General features: G+C 35.7%; 1 protein-coding gene across 2 annotated transcripts in view; it reads left to right on the top strand.

Annotated features, from left to right (window-relative positions):
- Window positions 1-3,110: 3,110 nt before the first annotated feature.
- Window positions 3,111-19,786, top strand: part of LOC105257149 (transmembrane protein 132C) — a 107,294-nt gene continuing 90,618 nt past the window's right edge. For both annotated transcript variants that reach the window (XM_025411716.1, XM_025411715.1), the window contains exon 1: window positions 3,111-3,885. In XM_025411716.1, the coding sequence (XP_025267501.1) occupies window positions 3,783-3,885 (103 nt within the window). In that variant the 5' untranslated portion in view covers window positions 3,111-3,782. The remainder of the gene's footprint in view (window positions 3,886-19,786) is intronic.

Here is a 19,786-nt window from a genome sequence, read left to right as displayed (position 1 = left end):
ATGAATAAATCAATCTCGCGCGCGATGCAATAGATGCCATCCATTGATTTCTTTTTTCGTCGACATATTATGTCGACGAGATATCAAGGTGAAATATCGGAAAAATATGTCGCGCTTGATGTATTATGTTTCCGACTATTATTCCGTTTTTTGCTTCCGCGTGTCTCGAAGGCAATTGTGTATATTTGCATAAAGGGAAAAAAATCCAAAAAGTAGGTCATGCCACATAGGAGAGCGAGAGGGAATATTTGCAACCGTGTTGTCCGTAGGGAAGTGTCTTAACAAAAAGTCTAATAGTCTCTCCCTCTCCCTTTCTTTCTCTCTCTCTCTCTCTCTCTCTTGCACGTGTTCTGTATCATGTCACCGGCTATAGAATTCCTTCTCAACAATAGCCAAGTGTCGGCATGCGGTGTGTGATGTCTTATCGCAATATCAAGCGCGATAAAAGTTTTCATCTCTGGGGCAACACCGAGAGAATGCGGTGGATTTAAACATTTTTATCCCGTCTTGACTTGATTCCGACATTAATTGTACTTACATCAGAGATGTTACCTCCAGATACGCCATATTTTATCGCTTTAGTAACCGGTGAGCTTTATGCGTTTTCATTAATAATCGAGAATACCAGGACAAATTATAGAACATTCTTCTTATATTTTAATTTTACTTGAATTAATCTCGAGTACAAGGACTCTCTTCTCCGATCTTATTAAAACTCGCATATTTTCAAGAGATTGAATCTGTTGAAAAAAAATGTTATTTTTATAAACGAATATTTTTCTTGAAAATATTTAGTTGATAAAAAAATCTGTATCAAATTCTTATCAAATATTTTATACGTCAATCTGTATGTATATCGCACAAGAAAGTCCTTCATTTTTCAAACACGATACAATGGTTCACGTAGCAAATCCAAATTTCAAAAATAGCATATTTTGCAAAATTAAAATAATTTTTTATTTTTTATTTATTGCATATTTTAAATATTAATCACGTTAAGTAACTAATTAATATCATGTTAATTTATTTATGCAAGAAAAATAATGATCATTGTCATGATATTTATATAGAATAATAATTCTTTAATATAATTTATTTTTTGATGAAAACAGCTGAGAAACGAAATAAATGCTAAATATATCGTTTAAACATACCTTCTTTTTTATAAGATTTCTCTCTAACGTAAGTTACACGCGTATTTCTTTTGGTTTCAATTTCCGCGGAAATTGTTGTATTCGATATGTATTCGCATGTATTTTAACATCGTCACATTTCTAAACAACACACGATCAGCGCGCACATCATACATACGCACACAATTCTGTCGCACTACCGTGTATGTAAACAAAGCGACCGTTCGTTTCCGAGAATTCTCCGCCTCTTTTTTTTGAACGCGGTCTCTTCATATTTTTCGAGAAAATTTCTTTCGCTTTTCTCGTATTGTTTGGATCGTTATTTTTCACTCGCGCGTTAATGTCAAACGTTTGTATTCACCATTTAATTAATTTAATGTCGCGTTTAATGGATGAATTAATGATCGAATAATTGTCATTTGTAACAATTATATTGAATTCCAAATTTGTAATACAAACTCGAATTCAGAAATCGATCACATACGAGGTCAAAAGTTGACAAGTTTAACACGAGACGTAAAGATTTAATCGCGATCATAAGAGAGTTTTAAGTTATTGCAAAATAAATAATAAAGTCTGCAAATAAATATGTAATCGGGAAAATATCAGTTGTATTATATGCAATGTATCGTGCAAACATGCGACAATTTTATTCAAATGATATGTACGCGGCCATGATTCCAAGTATCGTTGAACGTATTAATAAAATTGTTAAAGCTGAATATCACATTTATAAAAAAATTTATAGTATCGAGAAAAGTCGAGAAAATATCGGACAACTATAATATTAGCAGATGACAGTACATTGCATAAATGTTGGAAATATGTGACAATTTCATCAAATAAACTCCACGCGACCGTAACTCCAAACATTATTAAGTAGATTAATAAAATTACTAGGCTATTAAGTTACTGAGAGTAAATATATTTTGCAAATAAGTGTATAGTACTTGAGAATATTTAGAAAAATCGGACGATTAAAAATGTATGAATTTTTATGAACATTTTGTATATTTTATGTTAGAATTATGAGAAAACATTTATATACAGTTATGACATTTATATTTCTATTTTTTAATACTTTCTCAATGCGTTATTCGATTTTATAAATATAAAGATTTAAATAGACATCACGAAAGATATATAAGTTTCATAAAAATTGATTTTTCCAAATTTATTTTAATCGAATAAAAGGAATAAAGAGATATAGATTCTTCAATGGATTCTATAAATGCTTTAACATTATAGCTTTTTCGAGTTTAACATTCTGAAATTATCTAACAATTATTTTTTTATACAAAAACATGGTACATTCTCTCTTACAACAAATATCAGAAATAAAAACACTAATGATTCTTTATTTTCGCATTCTTCTAATGATTCAAAACATTTTTATTATTCGCACTTCTGACAGTATTGATAAATGTCAATTTTTTAAATTCTAATTTTCGATAATTTAAAAAATTTCAAACACATCGATATCAAACGAAACACTGATATTTTATAAAAAAGAAACATCGATGTTTTCCTTGATATACCAAGCAATACACCTCGATATCTTTTCCCATTAATACTTACCTCGAGACATATATATAGAACGTATATAAGACATCGATATATCGGCGAAAGCCAATCTAAACTGTTACCGATGAGAAGCGTGGTTTAACGACACTCGTAGCCGCGGTCCGCTTCGATTTTAATTCTCGTATCGCACATATACAGACACACACACACACAGATGCAATAAAAACATACACACGTACCATCGGCGTCGCGCCGGCCGGCTGGCGGAGAGGAGCCGTCAGAGAGATTGGACGTGCGCGCGCAGCCGGTAAGATCAACTACGAAGCACCGAGCGAGCATGCCTGTCGTCCCCCTCTCCTCTCCTCTCCTCGCGCTCCTACCCCCACCCCGGCGCCTCGCCACGACTTGCGCCGCGCCGGAATCGAGTCGGTCAATACTCCGGACAACGCGGCGGTGAGAGCACGACGGTCGGCTGTGCCCACGCCGCTCGCGCTTCGCGTCATCCAGAAACGTTTTCTCCTCGCGTTTGACGCGTCCTCTCTTTCTCTTTCTCTCTCTCTCTCCCTCTCCCTCTCGTCTCGCACGCGTAATCACGCAGTCATCGCGCTCCGACGTTGCATCTGTCCGTCGCAGGCGCCGGTAGTGCGTCTCGTCCCCGTGTCACCGTGAACGTAGCAGTGGACGCGAGCGACGTAACGCGAGACCGTATATACACACGTATACACGCGGACGACAGGAGTGCGTAACGCGGTGTGCATATCTACGCACGCGTAGACGCGAGACTACGTCTCCGCAGGGAGGAGCGCGCGAGGGGGCGGCGCGCGCGCCCGCCGAGCAGCGTCGTCGTCGTCGTCCTCGTCGTCCTTTATCGCTCCGGTTGCTCTTACTCGCTCGTTAGTGTGCGGGGCACCTGCGTGTGAGAACGTTGGCTACGCGGGTACGATGTGAGATAAGTGCGCGGCAGGACGACTCCCGTCGACAGAGACGAGCAGAGTGAAGGTCGCGCAGGACGACTGGCCCGCGAATTCGAAAACGATCTTTCGGTGAGTGCGTTTCGCGAACATCGCAGCGGACGGGAGCGCGATACACATCCCAAGCGAGATCAGCTATGCGTCTCGGTGCGTGATGGACAGGAGGCGAGCCTTCCCAGCCAGCAGCAGCGGTGGCTTCTTCTCCATCGGCAGACTCATGGATACGTGGATATTCTTCCTGTTCGTCGCCATTGCCGGTGAGTACTTGTCTCTCTTCGTGTCTCGTACACAGTCTTTTCTTTCCCGTGGGGATTAATCCCCGCGAGAAGTAGACCCCTGTTTCTCTCCCTTTCTTTCTCTTTCCGTCTTACGTCACAAGTGTATCGGAAAGTTGATCTTGAATTCCTGGACGTATTTGTTTGATAACGATAAGATATAACGCAAGAGAGATTTTTTTGTAAGGTGCTAGTAGTTTTTAATGATTAAGCACTTAAGTGATTCTCGCTGCAAGAGAGAAAGAAAGAGAGAGAGAGAGATTATACACGTGTGCTATACAAGTAGCTTTGATACTGATTTGATTTTCGCGCTAGACACGCGTCTACGCAAGATTGTCATAGCGCACGTACGAGAAAGGTGTGTTTACGTTTTTTATGTGTGTGGTATGGTTATGTTTACGTGATGAATCACACCATAATCAAGAGAAAGAAAGAGAAAGAAAGAGATTTATTATAGTTGCGGGTTATGTATAAAAGATTTTTATTCAAATGTCTTGCCTACATTTACGTGTAATAAATTTCTCCAAGATGGAGAAATAAAGAGATGTTATAATTTTTTCCAAGTTAGATGAAATATTTTGAAAAATGTATTTCATGAATGAATACTGCGTGTGTCCATTTCTTGGCTTATATCAATTTATTCCAATTAAATCGGTATTGTTAGAACCCGCATATATATAAGTGACACTTTTTTCAAAATTTAACTATTATATATTTTTGTATTTTTCGAATGGAATTATAATCGTAAATATATCTTAACAAAAGATTTGATTCAGATGCTTTTCGATCAACGTTTTACAATATTTTGATTATATTTTGATGAAGATATCGTAATTATATAAAATAAAATTAGCTAAAGAGATAAAATAAGATACATAAATAATTAAAAATCTTTTTGAAAAAAATTTCCAGCACACAAGTTACGTAATCTAGGAATTTTTCACACTTAATATTCATAAAAGATCCCTTATTTAAATGCGACTTTTTTGTACTATAATCTCTTAAAAACTTTTCGTACAAAAAATATACATATAATAATAACAATAAATTTACACACTGATGTCTTTCTTTCTCTTTCTTTCTTAAAACGTAGAAAACTAAATCGATTTGCTATTATTATAATTTTAAGTGGCATTTTTCCGTAACGAACGATATCGACAAGTATCGTTAACACAAATACTGCAGCGAAAAAGTCATCTTTTTTTTAATACAACGTTTAATCGTTACCCTCGGGCGTTACTCGTCTCTCGCGAAGACCAACGTGTCGAATACCTATATTATCACTTTATCTGTAATCCAAGTAAACCTGCGTAATTCGAGCTACAGCAATAATTATGTAATTTTAGAAATGATATTACCTGAATGGGACAATTATCGCTACCAATTGCCCTTTAATTGAAATTCATAGACGGAGATATTTATATAGAAATGCAGATTTTCAATAGATATAGGGAATATATTTTAACAAATATATATATATTTTTAAAGAAATATATTCCTAATAAATATAGGAATTAAACGTGGCGAAACTTCAACTCTGTTAGCACTACATAACATATTTAATAACATATAATAATATATTTAATAATATTAATGAAATTTAATAAATATATTTTTAATAATATATTTAATAATATATTTAATAATATATTTTTAATAATATATTTAATAATATATTTTTGTATTATCGAGCTTTTAAATTCTATATTCACTGCAAGTCTATTCACTGCGGAAATATTATGTAATTCACCAAAGAATTACATGTCCCTGAAATTTCTTTCCGATTTTTGCGAGGAGAAAACTCCAATTTCCCACGCGAGGAAATACGTATTATTATTATATCGCTGCTTATTTCCACTCCATTCGTCGAGCAAGTAAAAGCAATGGCTTTGTGCGCGCAACTTTTTATCCCATTGATGATTCAGAAGATATCCTTCCGAAGTCTGCACACATAAGGGCGCCTATAACACTAGGTCGTCCCACCCGTGATTCGGCGATATGCACTTGCATCTCGCTTTGTTCGACGCGTCGATACGCATTACGTATGCAGCACGTGCGGCACGCATGAGTGCGTGTACCGCTAACGCCGTCCTGAAACGCGCGTTTCATTCAAGAGAACGACTGGGAAACGTCAGGGGGGGAAGGAAAAAGAATTCCATTATCGATTCGTCGTACTTTCGGATCGTTGATCCGCGGATTTCCGGAATTTTACGACGGTTCGAGGTCGCGACTCGTTGGATGACGCGCGCCTTTTTAATCAGCTGTTTTATATTTCGAACGCGAAAAGGAGTGTTTGCAGGCGCGCGTTATGGATATTGTTACTAAGTGTGATAATAAGAATTATGAAAATTAACTGACGCGGAAAATAAGTGGAGATACAACTTGCAGCGAAAAAGTTGCATCGCGTTGTTGAGGAAACGAAGTAGTTGCACCGATAATCGAATCATGATTCCATAGAGATTGGTTTTAGTAATTACAAAGAATTTCCTCTGTTCTCGTGATATCTCTTTTCTTTTTAACGAGACGGTGTTGTAATTTGGATATTAACAAGTATCTCGCACGCGCTCTATTTATCTTCGAACTCGGAATTGCCAATTATTGCAATACAATCAATTCTAATTATGTCAAGTTACCGTTGTATATATGAAGCAATAAATACATGATATATCGGCCTTATGCCCTGGTTTTGCACGCGAGGAAATCCCGCTTTTCGCCATCGGTTCGGCTCATGCATAACTTATGCAGCCGTCATCACGAAAAGTAAGCGTACAAATATTCCCGATATTATTCAAAATCGAATAACGCAATAAGAGAGACTTCGAATAATGTATTGCTTGATCTCTTGCGCGTATATATCATTTATGGACAAGTTGATGTTATCGGATTTTTAATGTTTTTTTTTACATACAAAATCTCTTCGCAATCTCTCTCGAATTTTCTTAGAGAATGATGAAAATTTTCAAAATTGATCAAGTTTAATTATGTCATCTCAAAATATATTTTGTTGTTGGATTAATATTTATTAATTAATTAATTTATTATTTTTATTTTTTCTATAAATTTTTACTCGCGATTTTTAAATTATTCGGATTTAATAAGCGAAAAATTCGAGTTTTGTAATACATCAAATAAATCAAATATATCATGTATGTATCCATCTTGAATATTGTCGTATCAATTTTAATTTTATAACGTCTTAAATACACACACGTCTCTTTTGCTTGAAAAAGAATGTGTGTATTTTAGGAGCTCATAAATTTTTAAAAGGTTTTCCGGACGATAAATTTTGGATTTATCGTAACTTGAGCCTAGAAGGTTTTTGAGCCGCGAGAGACACGATGAGAAGATATTTTGCATAAAAAGATTGCACAAGCGGGATGCTCACATATATTGCATATGCAAATTCTTTTTTATATATTAAAGATTGATATATAACATCGTGCGATATTTTTGTCTTCTGTAGACGACAGGAAATTCTCGAGTTGAGCGATTCAATATTAAAAGACATTGAAAATGCAACGTGTCCGTATTTCAAGCATTCGCGTATTACGTAATATTCTCGCGTACTAAGGATATGAGAATACAGATAGAATACAGTCACGTCAGGAGATGTAACAAAAACATTGAGATAAAAGAAATTCCGAGCCATGTTTCCGATTACGGTGAAATTAACGGGCAATTTTACTTCGTTAAGCTGCTCGACTCGTCTTATTTTTGTCCTTTATGAGTATTTAACTGGGTCTCTCAATTGCCTTATTCGAAACTTTGATGATTATATTGACAATATATATTATTATATTTTATGCGTATTAATTTTTCGATATAATATCGTATAAGTGTATTTTAATACACGTCCAATAACTTTTATCGATTATCTCATTAGTGCACGTTTTTAAAGAGATATTTTAGTTTCGTTGAATTATACTTCGAGACCTTCATAACCATGCTTTGTGAAATATCAAGCAAAAGATTAAAAGAATCCATATTATAAATATTAATGTAACTTGACATAATAAGGAAATATCGTAAACTGAGAAAATATTTGCAGAACAGTTTCATTAACAGTTTTATCTTTTGACAGTGTGAAAGATTTTTAAAGACAGCAATATTTTCCGACGTTAAAAAGATATTGGAAACACAGAAGCACGCAAAGATCTTTGTGATAGCGTGAATATTTTATATAAATGATAGGAATTGATACAATATTAAATTAAATACTTCTTTATAAATGATAAATGATTATATAAATGATAAATTAAATACTTTTATGTGATTTTAAATGATAGGAACTGATGCACAGTATTAAATTAAAATATCTTTACATTAAAAAAAAATCACATTATTCACTTTATTTGATATGCAAACAGTTTTAATGATTTAAGAGCCCAACATTTTTTTTTCTTTTTGTGATAAATTGTAGTAAGATATAGAGTTGATCGCGGCATTACATTAAAGCCGGCATTCACGGTTTAATGCACCAATGACGCGTGTACACACACTGCGGGAAGAATGATGGTGCTGCAGAGGGGCGAGACCCCCCATAAAATAAAGTCTCGAATGGCAAGCGCCACGGTCCTGCCAGCAGTCGCAGGGAATCGCGGCATGATGCCAGATGGCCTGGCATTCTCGGTGACGTGCAGAAGAGGAATCAGGGAAGCTGCTCCCTTTGTCCATTTTCTCCTCGTTCCCTTATTCCTGTTCTGTTGGTCGGACGATAACCCAGACGGATACCACGTTTTCTGTCTCTGTTGACCATCGGCAAGTCGCAATCTTTTTCTACCGTTTCTCTCTTTCTCTTTCACTTAGTGATCTCTATCTCCTTCTATTTCCGTGCGATATCTTCTTTTCACGTTTCTCGAGTCTGCTACCGTATTTGCTCTTGTATTTCAGGAAAAAAGAGAGAGAGAGACAGAGAGAAAGAAAGAGAGAAGAGATACGAGAGACGGAAAATCATCCATTCTCTGCACTTTTCTGCGGAAAAAAGAAACCGCGTTTATATTTTCTATACCACTCTAAGTGTTAGTAACGCAATGTGCAGAAATATAAAACAATGTAGCGCCACTATTGAAAAATACTGAAATTTCTTTTTTTTTTTAAATTGGAAGTTAAAACAAAAGTTGCTGAATTTTGAAATCGAGGTGCTATATCTTTACATGTCCCAAATAATTTTTCGCGAAACCTGCTTTTTCATTTTTTTTTAGAATACCGCACGTACGTAGGAGACATTTGGGGAACATAAAAGCTTTAGTAAAAGCTTTTAGAACTGAATTTAGTTAATACGTTTACCTTCGGCCTTTAATTTCGGATAGTTTAAATTAATTCCTTTGTTCTCTGTGTAGTGCCTGCGGTTTTCATAGTCAGCTACCGTGTATTCTGTTTTATTGCAGATTTCTGTATAATTAAGCTTGCTCTTTTTGAGTTTTATTAACTGCGTTGGATTTGTTTGTACCCATTTTTGCCAGCTATTAAATTACAGCTATTAGACAGCTATTAAATTACTAACTCAAAACACATTAGAACAAAAGATCAGCATACTTTTATTTAAATCTTTCAATTTTCTCTTTTATTTAAACTCCATTAAATGACATATATTTTTGTTGATCATATTGATTTTATTAATTGTGCTACATGCTGACATTAAAAGCATAACATTCGAGTCGAATAAGCTTTAAAATATAATAGATATAATATAGAAAATAAAGGAAAGAGCAAATTTTTTTATACGATCAAAAATTTAGTCATTTATTTCCGATTATAAATGATATAAATTCCATATTATAAATCCGATATAGCTGTGCGATTGATAAACGATTTGCCGGTCCTCTCGATTAAATTCATACATTTCACATTTAAAAATTGCCGATATTTTCCTTTATTTGCATAAATTCTCAAAGAGATAATAAATATAATAACTCTTTTTGCAACGCATTTATAGAATAACTGTGTATTATTTTGATTTAATTAGATATTGATATGGAGAAAAGAAAGAGAGAGAAGTATTTAAAAAAAGATTTAATAATCTTGAAATTGTACTATTTTTTTTTTGATAAAAAGATGAGGCGGACATAAAAGTTCACTTTTCGAAATATTTCGGGGATTACGGTAGTTGCATAAAACTCTTTTTAATGAAAAAATAGTATCAATTTATCGGAGTTTATTTCGACCGTCGATGAATTGTCAAGGCTATTAGGATTTTAAACGCGGTTGTGTAGTGCTGAATTATTTCTGTCATTCCTCGTTCATCTTCAACTTTTTATTGCCGGTTGTATTTAGCATACACACGCAATCCCCCAGGGAAAATAAAAAAAGTTATTGAAAACCTCGTTTCATTGAGTTGCAACAATATTTCGTCCATACAAAATTACATTTAGTGATATTGCGAGATATTAAATGCGGCGATATGATACATGATTTGATACATGATTTAATACATAATATGATTTAATATATAATATTCATCATTTAGCATAGATTGATATGCTCGCTTGATATTTACAATAAATGTATAGGTGTGTTTTTATTATTGCATGTAATCTTAATAAAGATGGAAATTAATATTTTCGCAGGAGAAGAATTTCTTCCGCCTTTTTGCTCTTTTGTAATTTATAGCAAAGCTTCTTCTCGTAGCACATTGATAATGCAAAGACATTATAAATGCAGGATGTCGATTATACATTTTTTACACGGTTATTAATTTCGTGATGATTATAGGCGAATGTTCTCTAATTTATCTAGATATATGTTATCTAAATATTTCCTCTACATAACGACGTGAAAAATGGAGGCAAACTCGGTTGAGGAAGTTAAAATTAACAGAAACTTTGTACTCTCTTAAATCAAATGCTTGGGATGTACTCCTCTTTTTACAAAATCGAGAAACACGATATAATAACTCGCGAACAGGAGAAAGTTGATGTTAATGACAGTATCGATAGATTGATCGTAGCCGGTTCCGTCATGTTGACAGTTTCGATGATACTGTTCGATAGAGCTTTCAGCGATACGTTCCGTCATCAGAGACATCCGTTATTTTACAACGTTGCGTTTTTTTCTTTCTTTTTTTTTATAACTCTAAGCGCAGACTGATTGAAACATGTTCGTAATATCCGGACCGACAAACGCGATCAATTCCTGGATCTCTTCGTCGCTTTCCTTTGTAGAATCCTTGCGTGCGACAGTGGAAAGTAATTTAACTCTTTGGGGAGGCTCCGCCGACCCGACCATTGTTTCACATCGTTTTAATTTCTCATGGATGATAGCGGTTAACGTACGTGAAATAATTTACCTCAGTCTTGGAAAAAAAATCTCTAAAAAAAAAAGATAAAAATAGTATCAATCGTATTAAATAATATTATTTAATAAAAATCAACTTGTTGTTAATTATCATTGTATAACTTCCGAGGAAAGAAATAGAAATAAAAAAATGACAGTTATAAAAGTAAATATATTTATTATACATAAGTAAGGATTTTACAATTAAATGTATTTTTATTATAATTTTATCTTTTTTTTTTTGAATTTTTATTTAGCTCTCGATTTCTATTAATTTTGAAATGGAAGTGTTATAATGTAATACACAATTCTCCCAAAGAACGAGCCAAAAGTGTTAATTCGCGAATACGTTAGCGAACACGTAAAAGAGCACAGGTCAATGTACGGGAGAGGTCGGGTCGTAATAAATGTCTGCCGAAAGAAATATCTGTCCGGGATAATTTTCCCGATACGTTTTATCGGTCGTCTGCTAACCGAGGAAAGGTATCGCGTTCTCGATACCTAACGTCCCCTTTCCACAGAACGATAATTTCGCGAAATTTACGAGGTAACGCGTATTGGAAACGGGCGAAGGAATCGGATTTGGCGTGCGATAGAAACGCGATAATATTTCGCGCCGCCTCGGCTGTCTGGGAGGAACTGTCATTCAAGTTCCTCCTCATCAGGACGGATAAGCGGCGGCTGCGTATGGCGTAATCGTCGATCGTGGTCGTATTTTACGTTGTCGCGGAGGGAGCGATAAACCCCCGAGAGTTGTTTGCGAGAGACGCGACGTCGCGTCTTAACGTCGACGGGAAACATCCTATCGCGCCCCCGAGAAATCGCTTCATTCTCGCTCGTAATCTACCGCTAATCTTTATTTTCTCTTATTAAATCGCGCGAGATTAATTCCCATTCATCCCGGCTCACACATATGTAAGTGCCATACGCATACCAAGCCAATTACACATGTCGTTTTGCGACGCGGCTATTTCTCAAGCGCGCGTCCATTATTAAATCGGTTTCTCGAATCTCCATTTTTGTCACGTTCACATGGTTCGCATCGTAAATATCGCAGAATAAAATGTTTTTATTTTATTTTATTTTATTTTTTACAACATAGAATGAATCTGAAATATTTGTGGCTTTGAGTAAACATAGCGCAGAAGTATTTTTAATGAGAAAAATTTAGTAATTATTTTATAAAATTTTTAAATATAAAGTAATGAATATATCAATTACACATATGAAACGTACATTGGCAAACTGATGTGTATTATAATTAATTTCGCGGTAATTCATAAAATTTCTACATCTAAAAATACACACATCTTTCGTAAAACAATTATATTTCTAAAAATATAAGAATATAATGCACATGTGCTCCATTTCTGACATATGATGCTGATATGTGATAAAGTTGATGTGATGAAGTTGGTATATCTAACAAGACAAATTATTAAGAACCTTGTCCTACATCGTACTACACATATTGAGTTTAACTAAAGCGGATCAATCAAGTAGATGCACCCTCAAAAGGTACATCGGTATCATGCTAATGTACGCTTATTCGATGCATCTCGTTCAATTTATACTCCATCAGTTATATCAGGAGATGACGTCTCTGTCATGCCTACGCTCATTATCCTATCCATATAGCTGATACGGATGGTTTCGCATAAGTAAATAATGTTCAATAGCGGAACAAATCAATTAATACGCTCGTACCTATATACCCAATGTATAAACAACATTTCCAGAACTGTCATATATTTTTGATAGACTAAATTAGGCGAGAAAAAGATCTCTCTTGATTTTTCCAATGTTAAAAAATTGCATTAAATTTTAAAACTAATATAAAAACGAATTGATATAAGAACAATTTAAAAAGTTCTCAAAATTGTGCATTCTGCAAATGAAATGAGGAAATTATATTTCCGTACAAATATTGTCGCTGCAATAATATAAACCGTATGAAAACGAAAATTATAATTATCAATGTTGGATTTAAATACAATACTAAAACAGATTTTTGCTGATACGGATGGTTTCCCATAAGTAAATAATGTTCAATAGCGGAACAAATTAATTAATACGCTCGTACCTATATATCCAATGTATAAACAACATTTGCAGAACTGTCATATATTTTTGATAGACAAAATTAGGCGAGAAAAAGATCTCTCTTGACTTTTCTAATGTTAAAAAATTGCATTAAATTTTAAAACTAATATAAAAGCGAATTGATATAAGAACAATTTAAAAAGTTCTCCAAATTATGTATTCTGCAAATGAGATGAGGAAATTATATTTCCATACAAATATTGTCGCCGTAATAATATAAACCGTATGAAAACTATCAATGTTGGATTTAAATAATAATAAAACGGATTTTTGCTGATACGGATGGTTTCCCATAAATAAATAATGTTAGCGGAATAAATCAATTAATACGCTCGTATCTATATACGCCATGTAAACAACATTTCCAGAACTGTCATATATTTTTGCATTAAATCGAGTATTAAAGTTGAAAACTAATATAAAAGCGAATTGATATAAGAACAATTTAAAAAGTTCTGCAAATTATGCATTCTGCAAATGAGAGGAAAAAATTATATTTCCGTATAAATATTGTCGCCGCAATAACATAAACCGCATGAAAACGTAAATTATCAATGTTGAATTTAAATATAATAATAAAACAGATTTTTGAAGTGAAAATCGCATGCGGTGGAGAGAATCGATATTTAATAAAAGCAAAATTAATTCATACATAATAACGACTCACGGAATTAGTAATGTTGCAGATTGGATGTTTTATTTAAAGTCGCGCTAGTTAAGTTAGTCTATGTATGTCTGGCGAAAATAAAAACTAATTCTCACGGCATATTTTTGAGAACCGTCAGATTGTCGCGCCAACATCGCGTTACGAAGTGTATAATATACCTCGTCGATTATTTAATTATTCCGTACCGGGGATGTTTCATCCCTCGCGCACGCGCGCGCGATCCCGGAATTCTCATTACCCTTCCGTGACACGGGCACATTCATCAAGTGTCAAATAAAATTCACCGAGCTCTTCGTTACTTAAAGTTTAACAAAGATCTACTCTCGAAGCAACGACACTCTTATTTCACTCGTGCACTTTTCTTCCCCTCCTCCTCCCCTCCTGGCTGCTCTCCTCTTGTTTTCTCACGAGTGTCAAGATGAATTAAGAATGAAGCTATGCATGCGGCTCGTTGCGTTTGTCGTATCGACGAGGTCGTTTCATCTGTGTTACGAGACTGAATTTACGACGGGGGTGGCGAAAGCGGGGAGGGGAAGGATCGTTCCATCGGCGCCTCGTAATAATCGCAGAAAGTCTCGAAGTGCCGAGGAACGATCGCGATTTAATCTATTTCAGCGCTTTAGAAAACCGGACGCGCGCGCATGTTCCCGTCTATTAGTCGCATTAAGGTAGAGAGGGCTCACAAGAAGAGTCGAGTCTTGAGACTGACTCAAAAGCCGGAGCTCTTAGCGAGCGATTGAAGCGCGAAAATAATTTCGAAATAGTTTCGAGTTAGCGAGACACGAATTCCCGAGTAAACTTTCGTCGGCAACTTGCTGTAAGTCTCCGATCGCGATATCCCGACGACAGACCGTGATGACTGAAATTTTCCTAACATCAATCGCGCGAATCAATTGAATCGGAGTCGCATCTCCCGGCAAGTTTCTTTAAAGGTTGGAAAGGAAGACCCTGGCCTTCACGTGTGCCTTCCGTATATCTCGTCTATAAAACGCGTTATTTACATCTTGCTCGACGCCGAACGAGGGGGGGAGAAGAGGTAGGAGCAAGGGGGAGGGAAGGTACAAGCGTCCTGGGCGTCCCGCGAACGGAAAAATATCAAAGTAGCTCGATCGACCGGCCGTTTACCCGACAAAACGTGTTCGTGGCAATTCTTAAGATTTCGAGATGCGTGAGATGGGGTCGTCCTGGCAACCTGCTGGCGAAGAGAGGGCCTCTTCTCCCGTATGGTCTATCTACATCGACCGTCGTAACGAGGTGCGCGCGCGAGAAACGAAAGAGGAGAGAAGGACAGAATGGTTATAAAGTGGGGGAGCTCTCCGATTCCTGTCGGATCGGAAACGTGGATTCCCCCTCTCGACCCTTTTCCTCCCTCTCCCCCCTCCCCCTGGATTCCTCATACGCGACGCGGAGGAGCAGGTGTTCCTTGGTGGAGAGCGTGCGCTTTGTGCTCGTTCTTCTTTTTACCGCTACCTACCTGCCTGTGTGCACGACCTTATGCGAATTCCACCCACTCTCCTCGCCCGCTGCTCGTTGTCCTGATGGCTCTCCTCCCGCTGCTGATGTCCGCATCCGTGCGGTTGATATTGCCCCATCACGCGTCGGGGAGTACGACTTTGTTTAAGTTTTTCCATCACGGTTAACGTACCCTGATGCGCTCGTAACGATCAAGTGCGTCATCAACCGAATTTATGCGCCCTCGGGCAATCTGTAGAATCGATCGGGCCGTTTCCTTCAACGATCTATAACGCGCGGAATTATTTCCTTTCTTGGAACAGATGATTATTGTCCCTTCTCGCAGCGAGTTTTACCTTTTAAATTAGATATTTTATTATTAAAGAGAGAGAGAGAGAATGTAATTACAGTATTGATATTGTATTAATATTATATTAATATTGCATAGTATTGCACATTAATATTATACTTGAACGTGAATAATATATTATTGTTTTCATGCAACATAATGTTGACATTTCAAATATGTATTTCCTTTTTCTTTTCTCTGCCGTTTTATGTCCCGGCTAAAAAGTAACCTTTTCAACTTGTCAAATTATATTTACGATTATTTTATTATATTTTTTTAAATTTGTAATAAATAGATTATATCTTGTTTCGAGTAGACATTCAGGAAATTATTCAAAACTTTCATTCTTCTCTCTTTGTCTCTTCCTCTCTTTCGTCAATCGATCTCATAAAAGATTCATTCGTTTTTATCTACCAGCGCGAGAGTTCTTTTATCTCCAATTTTATTCGTGTCCGGCTGGATAAAACTGGATGCATACTAGACGTAATACGTAACGTCACCGTCACGTCAGCGTAACGTCAAATATTCTTATGTAGGTTTCACGTGGATCGATACATATCGATCATCATCGAACCGGTCGACATTTAAAATCCCTAGAAGAATAATTGATGTTGTCATCAACGATATAATGTTCATTCAGCTTAAGATAGACAGAAAGAATAGCGCTAGGAACCAACTGTAAAGGATCTGGCTCGATGAGAAAGCTTTCGGTTAACTGAATGCAGTGATACCTGGTCAAATGTGTGGAACGAAAGTCGAATATAACAGTTCACCCTTTGCCTTTTCCGTTTTATTTGAAATCGATGACTTTTACAGTCGGAGAGCGATATCCGATCCAACCAACGACTCTACCATATCGGATCACGGGGTCACTTTAAATACGTGCTCTTGCGTCTCATAAATGTCTCTACGATCTGTCGAGAATCTAATTGGAATTATGGAGTTTACGAAAAATGACGAGGATTTTAATATTCTCGAATCAACAAGTAAATTAAACTTTTGTCCCAAAGAGACTCGTCTCTCATAAATATGTCGCACCAAAAAGAATTACGAGCCTCCTCTTACGAACACAGAAAAAAAGGACATTCTTGTTTTGAAAATGTATTTAATTTTAATATAGAAATCTTGAAATGAGATTTCATTGCGTTAATTAAAGAAAAATATAATTGCTTGAATAATTCCATACTTGAACGAAGCCATTTTATATAGTTCAAATAAAAAAAATATATTCTTATGATTTAAGATTTAATTTTTTTGAATGGAAAACGAAACAATGTTAGATAGAAAATTAGATAGAACATTTTTAAATTAAAGATTATAATTTTCTTAAAGTAGAATTAAATAATTATATATTCTTGAGATGACAATTACAATATTAAAATAAGATTATAATATTGTTAAAATTTAAAATTACTAAATTCTTCTAAAAAGATTATAAATTGTTGCGTGTATACGAAGCAATGAACGCGTTGGTTTAGAACTTAAGTTTTGATTTGACACTTATTTTTTTTCCGTGAATGCATAATAAATAGTGTTACATACGTTGAGCAGAAATAGAGAATTTCGCGATAAATCAGCTTCTCACTGCTATTTCGCTGTTATTATTTCAATATTATTCTCCATAATTATGTAAAAATAATTATTCTCGGCGATGTAGCGCATTTGGATTCGTTTGTGTATCGGTAAGCTCTCAAAAGAACAGTTTAACGTGCCGCAGTGTTAATATTTCGCTATGATTCCTATCGAATATTTTCATACAGGGTATTATTGGCGGCGAGCGTATTGGTAGATTTGTACGCATTGCGGACCCAGTTTTATCGCGGTCCGGCCAGACGTATTAAAACCGCGCGCTTAATCGGGTTATAAAATATCGGGACCGATTTGCGGTATGTATACATGCCAAGCGTGCGCACGTGTTCGATTTAAGCTCTCCTCGCGTATTGCGTCACGCAAGGATGCATTTGAAACAATAAATTTATCATTCGTCACGTGCGCACGCGCGCTTGTCGACATACTTCGGGGCGAAAAAAAAAAATATACCCGTTCTTGTCCACACGTACTCGTCGTCGTGATAGAGTTTTGATTATTTGGCGCTCGCAGATGGACAAATGAAACAAAAACAAGATGTGTGTTAGGTACACAGATGTGTGCGAGGGACAAATCGATAACCGGAGATTTACGGTTTAGCTTCCAATATCATCGGGTTTTCGGGAACGAACCGCGGGAACGTGAACGCGAAGATGGGAACACGAGGGAATCGCAATTGTAGAAGTAAAAATCGAAAAAGCTTTGATGGGAATACTACTAGTTGCAAAGTTAAAATTGGAACGAATTCCTCTCGCGGCGAAATATCCGGAGAATCTACAAAATTATGCAAGATTCTAAGAGACTTTGCGAAAAGGGGAAGTCTTGTCGAAGGTATCTCCATATAAATCTCGGTTGTCAGAGGCGCGGATATTATTGCAGATCTAATATTGATTTTTTTTTTTTGCCATTGGATAATAGCGATATAGTATCGACATCACTTGTATAGTGTATTTTATTAATCCGTGTTTCCTTTGACTTTGGATGACTTCCAGTTTTACATTTGTTATTTAGTGACTTTTGTGTGTAATATAGATCTTGTGTAGTGTAATATAAAGTATAAATCAGTATATCTAAAGTAAAAATGTTAAAAATGTTTTTGGTAGCTGAGAGTAAAAATATATATCAACATAAAGTAAGCTATGAAATTATAATGGTATTGAATTTAAAAACTTTCTTAAAGTTATTTCTTATTATTTTCGAAAAGCTATTTCTGATTACTTACAGTTATATATACTTCGTATATTATAGTAAAAAGTTTTGATACATAAGTATAAGTAAATAAATAAAGTAAAAGTAACACTGCCTAAAACTAGAATAATAATCCAAATCAATGTAAAATTAAAATAAGCTCAAATAAATTGATTATATATATATATATATATATATATATATATATAAAATTGTAATTAAAATAATTATACATATAATTATAATAAATTATAATTAAAAAAAAATAAAATAAACTCTAGAATTTTTGGTGCGATCATTGGTCTCTTAAAATTAAATTGCAATCAAAATACAACAGTCAAATCATAATTAGAATTAGAATTGAACTTGAAATTGCAAATGAAACTTCATTATTAATTAATTAGCATATTATATATTATATATTAAATTAATTAGTATATTAAATTAGAATATTAATTAGTACATTAAATCTTGTAATTTAAATGTAAAATCAAGCTCAATTTAAAATCTATACTTACATAATGTTGAAATGGCAACAGCAATTGGCCAAAACTTGGCGTAATAATTTGCAATAATGTTACGCAACTAAAATCTCGTAGCATTGACAGATTGTATTGTTACGCGATGTCGATGTCATATTTCATTTTTGCATTGAAATATACGATACGTACGAGCAAGGGAATGCTGCGATTCTGGCACATCCTCTGTGTGTATGTGGGTCGGGTTTATATGCACGTCCTATTTTATTAACGGGACAATGCGCTCTTCGTGACGCGAGTCGCGAGTAACGGAAATGCGAAAGAGATCGGAAAAAAAGCATCGATTGTTAACTAGTTGGAGTAGAAGGGACAGAGTGGAAGCGTTGGTCGAGGGGACGGACGGGGCGATAGGGCGAATTCCAATTTTAGTTTCCAATTCCGGCGTGCCGTGCGTTTCAAGCCGCGCTCGCGATTCCGCACTGCAACGAAAGAATGCATCGCGCTCGCGTTTGCGACTCGACGGCTGTGAAATTGCACGACGTTACGTTACCTTCGTCGTCGTGGAAGCTCGCAGAGGGACACCCCACGTACTCTCTCCTCGCGTCGCGTGGGCGCCACGTTTCGCTCCCTTTCCGAAGTCCTTTCTGAAGGAGAGAATTGGCAGCGAAGGTGTTCGGTAACAGCGATACGTGGTTCGGTAACAGCGATCGATCGCTAGAGTAGCTCGTGTCGCTTGGATTCGTTCGATTTAATTTCGTAGAACGATTGGCCCAAGAGGGCAAAGAG

This window comes from Camponotus floridanus, unplaced genomic scaffold, assembly GCF_003227725.1.
Source record: "Camponotus floridanus strain SB8 unplaced genomic scaffold, Cflo_v7.5 scaffold42, whole genome shotgun sequence".
NCBI lineage: Eukaryota > Metazoa > Arthropoda > Insecta > Hymenoptera > Formicidae > Camponotus > Camponotus floridanus.
Note: the sequence above shows the minus strand (reverse complement) of the source record. Positions and strands in the feature narration are given on the sequence as shown.